Source organism: Terrapene carolina, unplaced genomic scaffold, assembly GCF_002925995.2.
Source record: "Terrapene carolina triunguis isolate 2854851 unplaced genomic scaffold, T_m_triunguis-2.0 Scaffold33891, whole genome shotgun sequence".
Classification (NCBI taxonomy): Eukaryota; Metazoa; Chordata; order Testudines; family Emydidae; genus Terrapene; species Terrapene triunguis.
The window spans coordinates 6,224,803-6,233,697 of NW_020698242.1; the positions used below are offsets into that span (position 1 = coordinate 6,224,803).

The 8,895-nt window shown below is 45.3% G+C and overlaps 1 protein-coding gene across 1 annotated transcript; it reads right to left on the reverse strand.

Annotated features, from left to right (window-relative positions):
• Nucleotides 1-270: 270 nt before the first annotated feature.
• LOC113409576 (uncharacterized protein C16orf46 homolog) lies at nucleotides 271-8,602 on the reverse strand. Its single transcript, XM_026663665.1, has 2 exons — nucleotides 8,310-8,602; nucleotides 271-2,258 (listed from the first exon to the last, which is right to left on the reverse strand). The coding sequence occupies exons 1-2, from the start codon at nucleotides 8,514-8,516 to the stop codon at nucleotides 1,200-1,202; spliced, it is 1,266 nt and encodes a 421-aa protein (XP_026519450.1). The 5' UTR covers nucleotides 8,517-8,602; the 3' UTR covers nucleotides 271-1,199.
• Nucleotides 8,603-8,895: the final 293 nt, after the last annotated feature.

The window sequence follows — 8,895 nt, forward strand, 5'->3', positions numbered from 1 at the left end:
ACATGTGATATTTGGGAATTTTTAACTGGTACTATCTTTCCTATTACTTCCAAGTTACTGTCAAATGCATCAAAAAGGGGGAGAGAATAAATAAGTGGCTGCCAGTCACAGAAAATCTTTGACTACTGCGAAACACGCAGTCATTGTGGATGTGGATAATTTTTATTTAAGCTACCCTAAGTCGTGAATGCAAATTTAACCTGTATTTTATGGAGGAAACTGTGATAGCTAATTAGTCAAAATGAAATGTACATTTAACACAGATAAAACTTGATATCAAAGTCCCTCTGTTTAATAATAGATGAGTCTGGCCTCTGTTAATAAAACATGAAAACAAAACAAGGAAGCATACACAAAAAAATACTTATAGTACTTAAACGAATCAGGACAAACGTAGTAACTGAACATTTAACCATGCCACTGTGAAAGAGCTGCTGTTCTGTAGCTACTTGACTAGTTCTGCTGCTCTTTTAAGTCCCAGTTCCGCAAAGCATTTAAGCAAATATTCAGCCCCATGGATCTCAATGAAACTGAAGCACATACTTAAAATAAAGAAAATTCTTAAATGGCTTTTGCTGAATAAGGATGAACTCAAGATTGTGCTAAAATGCATTGTTGAGCCAGGTACCCCATGACCATACTTAGGCCTTGTCTGCAGGAAGAATTAGACACTGGCAAGCTGGGATGTGAATCTATCCTACATTAGCCTGACATGCTCTTAACTGGCTGTGTGCATTAACGGTTGTTAAAGTGCTTTGAGCTAAGGAGGACTAACCCAAAGCACTGTAACAAACTTAACATATAGCAGCAGGGTGTACATGGACAGTTAGAGCAGGGCAGACTGATGTGGGATAGATTCACACCCCAGCTTGCCCCACAGTCTAATTGTTCATGAGGGCTGCACCTGAATGAGGTGAATGCACTTAGTTCCAGTAGAACCTTAAATAAATTAAGATGGGGCAATGGGAATTAGAATATTGTATACAATAGACAGTTAATCTATAAACTGGAAATTAAATTATTTGGAAGGAATGTATAGTATTATAAACTGATACATATAAGTAGCACCTACAAAAAATTAACAAACGGCAAGTCTGCTCACACGGAGCACAAGTACAATGTATCTTCAATCCTTTTCTCATCATATAATGAGTTCAAACAAATAGAAGAAAATGACATGAAGTTACAGTATAAAAATGTTAGGTCAGTCTAGAAGACATTGCGGTTATTGCAACATGGCTGACCGTTAAGGAAGGGAATAGTCCAGGAAGCAGTTGCACCGCCTGTGTTTTTGATTCATTTCCTTGCTTGGCCTCTGAGAGACTTCTGTTTTTAATACTGTTGGTGAAAGGACCTCTGATCTCATCATGTTTTGTGTACTGTATTCCTTTTGTATGCAGAAACTGCATGTTAGCAAGATGACTGTTCTTTCTCAAAGAAACAGAATTAGAAGTGGTTGTAATTTTTCTATCTGGCCAAAGAGCACAGGGCCAGTGTAACTGTTCAGGGCCTCTTTGCAGAAATGCTTTTGGAAGCCTTGGGACAAAGGATAATGGTTCGTGAATTTGTTTCTCCTTCACTGTATCATGAATGATACAGTCAGTTTCTTTTTCCCCCTTTTGTTCGATTGTTTGAGTACCCTTACTACCGGAAGCAGTCTCAGCTGAAGTAGCATTGAGCATTTTCTGATTTGCCTGGGAGATAGCTGCTATACTCTTCTTAAAAGATGGATCTGTGCTATCTTTTGTAGTTGCATCTTTCACTGGTGGCAATATCAGCAAAGACTTTAAGTTTGAAGATTCAGAGCTATCTGGAGCAGGCATGGTAGGCTCAGGGGTCTTTACAGCTTTATTTTTTAGGGCTTCTGGGTTTTTCATTTTTTCTGGTTGCCATATACTGTATTCCTTTACTGGCAAACTTTTCTTTTCACCTTGAAATATCTGAATAGAGCGTAACTTGCCATTACAACTTTCTCTCTTAGTTCCATCGGTGGTAGAACAATTGGAAGACTCACTAGAATGGACTGGAACCTCTTTCTTTTCTGAAACGGTATCATCTATAGCACATGTGCTTAATTTGCAATCAGATTTTGATTGATCTCTTGTAGTCTTGGTTTCTTGGCTCACACTTTTGTCATTATTTTGCCTCATATCTAAGCAAAACAGGCAACTGTCGATGGTTTCATTTGCCCTTGATTTCTTGGCTTGCTTTTGCAACTGAAGGCAGGCAAATGGAGCGACTTTACCCCAGCCTTGCACCTGGGAACAGAGAAATATGTTAAATCTAAATACTAGTTGCTTTCTTCACAAGAAAAAAAATTAACTATGTACAAATGTAACAGTAATGGTTAACTAATAGCACTCATGATGCTACTTAGGTTTACTGTTTGGGCCAAATTAACAAGTAGTTTTTTATTCTTAGCCAGGCCCACTTAAAAAAACAGTATTCGAAGATTTTTATTGACAGAAAAACCAGTAGACTCCATAGATTTTCATGCCTGTTTTAGTTGTATGCTTGCAGTGCTGTTCTACAGAGTCCTACACTGCAAGCCTCAGAGGTGATATCCAAGACCATGAAAAATCCAATTTCCGTTACATTATATTATCTTTGAAAGAAAAACATGTTCTCTTCCCCCCAAAGTCTTGGATCTGAGAGATTATTATAGCTTTCCTTAGTTCCCACTTCTTTACTAAACTGAGTACAGAACAGAATTGTGATGTTTCTTTTATGATCCATGTACAAAACAAATGCATTTCTAGTGCCATTTCAATCAATCAAAACAACATACGTTCCACTGCTGACTAGGAGTGGATTTTACTTAGCTTTTGATTCACTAATATTAATCTCTTGCAGGCTTCAACAGGACAAACTTCCAGCTGAGAGGAGAAAACCACATCACCTGCTACTGACTGCTTAAAATTAAGAGCTCAAAAACTGAAATACCATTTTACAAGATCCCTTTTCAGAGCTCTGCACTAGCAGCCTACCTCTGCACAATTTAATGTGAAAAATTAAGGCAGACTCTTACCAAATATAGAAGTAGTGACCATAAACTAGAGGTGGAAACAGGACACAAAAAGCACAGCACCTACACAGAGAAGTGATTTCACTGGGAGAAGAGAAAAGCTTCTTTTTGAACCACAGTCCAAAGTACAAGGAAATGGGAAAGCCTTACTCATATTATGAGAAAACCATTTACATTAAAAAGCAATGAGTGAAAAGAGACATGAATCTGAATGGGACCTGATCTGGGAGTCATGCTCAAAGGCCACCTAGCTGCTTAGGCCCCATACGTGATTTATGCAGCCAAATGCCTACCCTCCCCTGGCTTGTGAATCACTTTGGGGCCGAGGTGGGAGATAAGCATCTGGATGCCTAGAGTGGATCACCAGGGCACGTGCCCTAGAGTTAAAAAACTTAAGCACCTGGGAAATTTTTACAATGGAAAGTTAGGCAGCGTGAGTTTAAGCATCTACCACAGACGCCAACTTTTGTTGGTGCCGGTGGGTGCTCGTGGCCCTCCGCCCCCTCCCTGCCCCTATTGGATCCCTCCCCAAATCCCCACCCTGGCTCTGCCTCTTCCCCAAGCGTGCTGCATTCCTCCTCCTCCCCCCTCCCTCCCAGGCTTGCCACGCGAAACAGCTGTTTCGCAGCGCAAGTGCTGGGAGGGAGGGAGGGGGGAGAAGCAGGATGTGGCTGCCCGCTCAGGGGAGGAGGCAGAGCGGAGGCAGAGGTGTGTTGGGGCAGGGGGGCGGGGCAGGGAGCTGCCAGCAGGTGCTCTGCACCCACCAATTTTTCCCTGCGGGTGCTCCAGCCTCGGAGCACCCCCGGAGTCGGCGCCTATGGCATCTACAGCAGTGGTTTTCAAACTTTTCTCATCTGTGGACCCCAACAAGTTTTCAAATGGAGGTGCGGACCCCTTTGGAAATTTAATCTGTGGTCCATGGACCCCTACCATAGAAGTCTTAAACTGAAAACTGACTGAACAGAATTCAATTATAAATGTTGCACATGCTCAGCCCAGCATTTGATGCAGCGTGAGAAAGGGCACTAAACTGTGAGCTTCTATGGCAGTGGTCCCCAACCTTTTCATAGAATCATTATAGAATATCAGGGTTGGAAGGGAACCTCAGGAGGTCTTCTAGTCCAACCCCCTGCTCAAAGCAGGACCTAATCCCAACTAAATCATCCCAGCCAGGGCTTTGTCTGACTTAAAAACCTCTAAGGAAGGAGATTCCACCACCTCCCTAGGTAACCCATTCCAGTGCTTCACCACCCTCCTAGTGAAAAAGTTTTTCCTAATATCCAACCTAAACCTCCCCCACTGCAACTTGAGACCATTACTCCTTGTTCTGTCATCTGGTACCACTGAGAACAGTCTAGATCCATCCTCTTTGGAACGCCCTTTCAGGTAGTTGAAAGCAGCTATCAAATCCCCCCTCATTCTTCTCTTCTGCAAACTAAACAATCCCAGTTCCCTCAGCCTCTCATCATAACTCATGTGCTCCAGCCCCCTAATCATTTTTGTTGCCCTCCGCTGGACTCTTTCCAATTTTTCCACATCCTTCTTGTAGTGTGGGGCCCAAAACTGGACACAGTACTCCAGGTGAGGCCTCGCCAATGTCGAATAGAGGGGAACGATCACGTCCCTTGATCTGCTGGCAATGCCCCTACTTATACAGCCCAAAATGCTGTTAGCCTTCTTGGCAACAAGGGCACACTGTTGACTCATATCCAGCTTCTCGTCCACTGTAATCCCTAGGTCCTTTTCTGCAGAACTGCTGCCTAGCCACTCGGTTTCCGTGGGGCGGGTGCCGGATGACTAGCCGCCGACAGGGCCGGCTCCAGGGTTTTGGCCGCCCCAAGCAGCCAAACAAACAAACAAACAAAAAAGCTGTGATCTGCGGCGGCAATTCAGCGGGAGGTCCTTCGCTCCGAGCAGGAGCGAGGGACCGTCCGCCGAATTGCCGCCGAACAGCTGGACGTGCCGCCCCAAGCACCTGCTTGGTAAGCTGGTGCCTGGAACCAGCCCTGGCCACCGAGGACTGTGGCCACCAGACAAGCAGCCACCAAAATGCCGCTGTGAAGCAGTGTCATCAAGAGGCATCGCGGCCGAAATTCAGCAGCATTTCGGCAGTAGCGCTTCTTGACATTGCCGCTTCATGGTGGCATTTCGGCGGCTGCTTGTCCGGTGGCCAGTAGGTGGGTGCACATGGATGCCCCGGCGGGCGCCATGGTGCCCGCGGGCACCGCGTTGGGGACCCTTGTTCTATGGTAATGATAACACTTCCAGGTTCTGACCTGTAGGTGGGGGAATTACATACTTTTGATTGATCAGAAAAACGGAATGCCTTTCCTGGGATCTGAAATTTAATTTTCATAGTTACCTATTGCAGACCCCTGAGACAGTCTGTGGACCCCCAGTTGAAAATCACTAGTCTCCAGGGTTAGGTGGCAGCCAAGCAGGAATTTCACAGAGTGCAGAGGTGCTGCATATAGGACTTAAGCACCTAAACTGCTTTGCAGATCACACCTTTAAAGTTTAGAAAGACTTAGCTTTTCAGTTATATCAGCAGGTACCAGAGAACTTAGACCTAGAAATATCTACTCAAATCAAGAAGTTACAACAAAATAGACTATCCAAAACTATCCTCACCCCACTAACTGTATTCCTAACCACAAAAACAGCTTTTCTATACAGATAGGTCTGCCCTAAATATAGGTTTCAAAAAACCAATCTAGAAGACTGCATCACTGGGTGGGGGTGGGGGGAAAAGACAACTTTAACACCAGAATGTCTTTGGTGTATGTCCACACCTAACACTGGATAGAAAACAGTTGTTTATCTGAGTTATTTTTAACCATCTAAGCCTCCCTAGAATAGGGTTACCATATTTCAGGTTCCCAAAAAGAGGACACTGGGAGGGGGAAGGGGGAACTGCAGGGGATACCTGCGGCAGTGGTACTCGCTGGAGGTGGGGGGGAGTGTCGCTCCCTGTCATGGTGGCAGGACAGCTGGCACAAGCCCAGGACGCAGCAACAGCCCTCAGTCAGCGCCTCCCTATGGACCCCTCCCTAGGCCTGGGTGGGCAGGACCCAGCAGCTTTGGCTGCAGGGTAATGGACCAAACAGCTGCTGATGCAGGGGAGATACCAATCGGGAAGCGGTCCAATCAGGGCTCTTTCTGAGCTGCAGCATCTGCTCTGAAAAAATTCCAGACATTTCCTGTTTGAAAAAATCCACCCGGACATAGGACGGAAGCTCAAAAAAGAGGCAATATCTAGGAAAACCTGGACATATGGTAATCCTACCCTAGAATGGCAAGGTTTGAACCCATTGTACTCAGTCATTCTGAAAAATTCATAATCTTAAAACTACAGAAAACCAGAAGCCTCCAAAGCCATTTCCCTCTGTGATACAAGTGATCTGTCCCCACAGCTGAACTATTTGTTACTACTCTGATATAATGGATAATGTACACCAAATTCTTAAGCTAACTAAACCATCACAACCCTACTTGCCTTTTCTTCAAGAATCTCATCTGTTTTGTAGGTAAAAAGGTGAGAAGCAGCTTTAATCAGAATTATTTCAAACAGATGTGAGTACCATTTATACTAACCACTATTAATATTCCTTCTATTCAACTTCATTGTAGCTACAGGAAAGGAACTTACTTGAAGGTTTAGTGAGGTTTTTAGGTATTCCATATGTCTATGTTACAAGACAGTGATAGACATAAAAATGGCAGTTGTATGTCCACTTTACAAAAGTTGAAGGAACTAGAGGAAGATGATCAGTCCTTTATACTAAACTAAAAATAAAGTTGGCAAGTGTCTGATTCCACAAAGCTCATCTTATTTTTAATTGGTTCAAAGGATCATTTACAGCTTAGTTTATCTATAGATTAACTAATGGTTCAGTTTATTTTGTTTTTCACATGTAATTATCTTGCTTCATTCTACTACACATGCTAAATGAGGAACAGAATACTTCATTTTCTTCTTGTTTTTCTGCACCTAGATCAAAGCATTTTATCCTAATTTCCCCTCCCCCCATAAGCAGGTATTGTTCATTGATTAGCACAGTGACACTTTTTGGTTTGTGTGGAGGTTGCAGCTGTTGGTCTTTTCTGTATATTCCATTTCATACTGACTAATCTGCAGCTGTAACAAACTAGATCTCTATTAGTTTAAGAATAAAACCCTAAACAATATTTTCAGTATGTTCTTAAAGTTCCTCCATAACTACCTCTGCTTTTTAAGCAGCTCCCTGCAACTATTTTGAAGCTCCTAGCTTTTTGTTTTTTTAAACCATGTGTAGTGTTAAATATCTTGTTTAAAACAATCAACTGTTGATTTGTCATGATTTCCCCCCATTCTCAACTTTGACTTTGGTTTAGAAGCTTTAAGGCAGGGGTGGCCAACCTCAGGGCCGGCTTTAAGCCGATTCCCCGGAATGGGGCCTCGTGCCTAAGAGGGCCCCGCAATGTCCGGGGCTGCCGGCGGGGCGGGGGGGGAAAAAAAAAGCCGTGTCCTGCTTCTCCCCCCTCCCTCCAGCGCTTGCGCCGCCATACAGCTGATCAGCGCAAGCCTGGGAGGGAGGCGTGAGGAGGAGGAATGCGGTGTGCTTGGGGAAGAGGCGGGGCCAGGGCGGGGATTTGGGGAGGGATCCGAGGGGGCGGAGTTGGGGCGGGGGGGGGGGGAGACAATTCGTGTCCCGGCATGGGGCCCCGCACCTGCTAAAGCAGGCAGCTCTTCAGAGGTTAATATGAGCCTCCATGCATAGGTGCCAACTCCGGGGCTGGAGCTACAGGCGCCAACTTTCCAATGTGCTACAGGGTGCTCACTGCTCAAGCCCGGGCTCTGCCCCAGACCCTGGTCCCACTCCCACTCCATTCCTTCCCCCAAAGCCCCCGCCTCTTCCCCTGAGTCTATCGTGCCCTTGCGCCGCCGCTTCCTGCACACCGCAAACAGCTGATCGCGGTGGGTGGGAGGTGCAGGGATGGAGGGTTTGTTGCTGACCGGCAGTGCTGCTGGTGGGTGGGAGACACTAGTGGCGAGGGGGAGCTCCTGACATGTTACTGTGGCTCTTTGGCAATGCACATTGGTAAATTCTGGCTCCTTCTCAGGCTCAGGTTGGCCACCCCTGCTTTAAGGTATCCAAAGCAGTATCTGTTGACTTTTCAAACTACATTGTATCAAAACAAATGAATTTTTAAATAGCCATTGTTAGCAAATGTTCCAAAACTGCATTTGAGAATTTTTTTCCCGGCTACTAAGTCATTTCTCAAGATATAAAATGTAACTTACAGCTTCCTCCCATCCTGTCCTGATGACATATTCCAAGGACCGTTCATCTTGTTCAAATACGTTCTCGCTGATGTCAAGAAGAGTATAAACGTGATTCCTCTCTCTCCTCTCATTTGGGTAGATACATTGCCACTTGGCTTCTTCTGTTTTCTTATTGGTAATGCTTTTTTCTAAATCTAGTTCATTCTTCTTGGAGGAGTTCATCATGGTCCCAGTGCCCCCAGGTTCTACCCTTTAAAGCGGCAATAAGATCTGTGTCTTAAATAATCAATCTGGCAATTATTGTTCAAATATCCTAATTTTAATGCAAGGAGTTGAGGGCTGCAAGGAGTTTTTTTAACTAAAGAACCAGAATTGGATATTTTATACCAGTCCCTTAGCTTAGACTGCTCTTTGAGCTACTTCTCCCAGCCCCTGTCCACCTCCATCCCCCTCCCCGCCCCTGCCCCCCCCCCCCCCCGACGCTTCCCCCTCGTCCCCCCCCCCATTCCCGGGCTCTCCCCTGCCCTCCCCCCTCGCTCCCCCCATTCCCGGGCTCTCCCCTGCACCCCCCCGCACTCCCCTCCCCCCAGGCTCCCCATCGTCC

Bases quoted from the DNA above. Each gene is read 5' to 3' on its own strand.
- LOC113409576 (XM_026663665.1), bottom strand. From the start codon at position 8,516: ATGATGAACTCCTCCAAGAAGAATGAACTAGATTTAGAAAAAAGCATT. The intron at 2,259-8,309 runs GTAAGTTACATT...CTCTGTTCCCAG, and splicing joins GGACAGGATGGGAGGAAGCT to GTGCAAGGCTGGGGTAAAGT.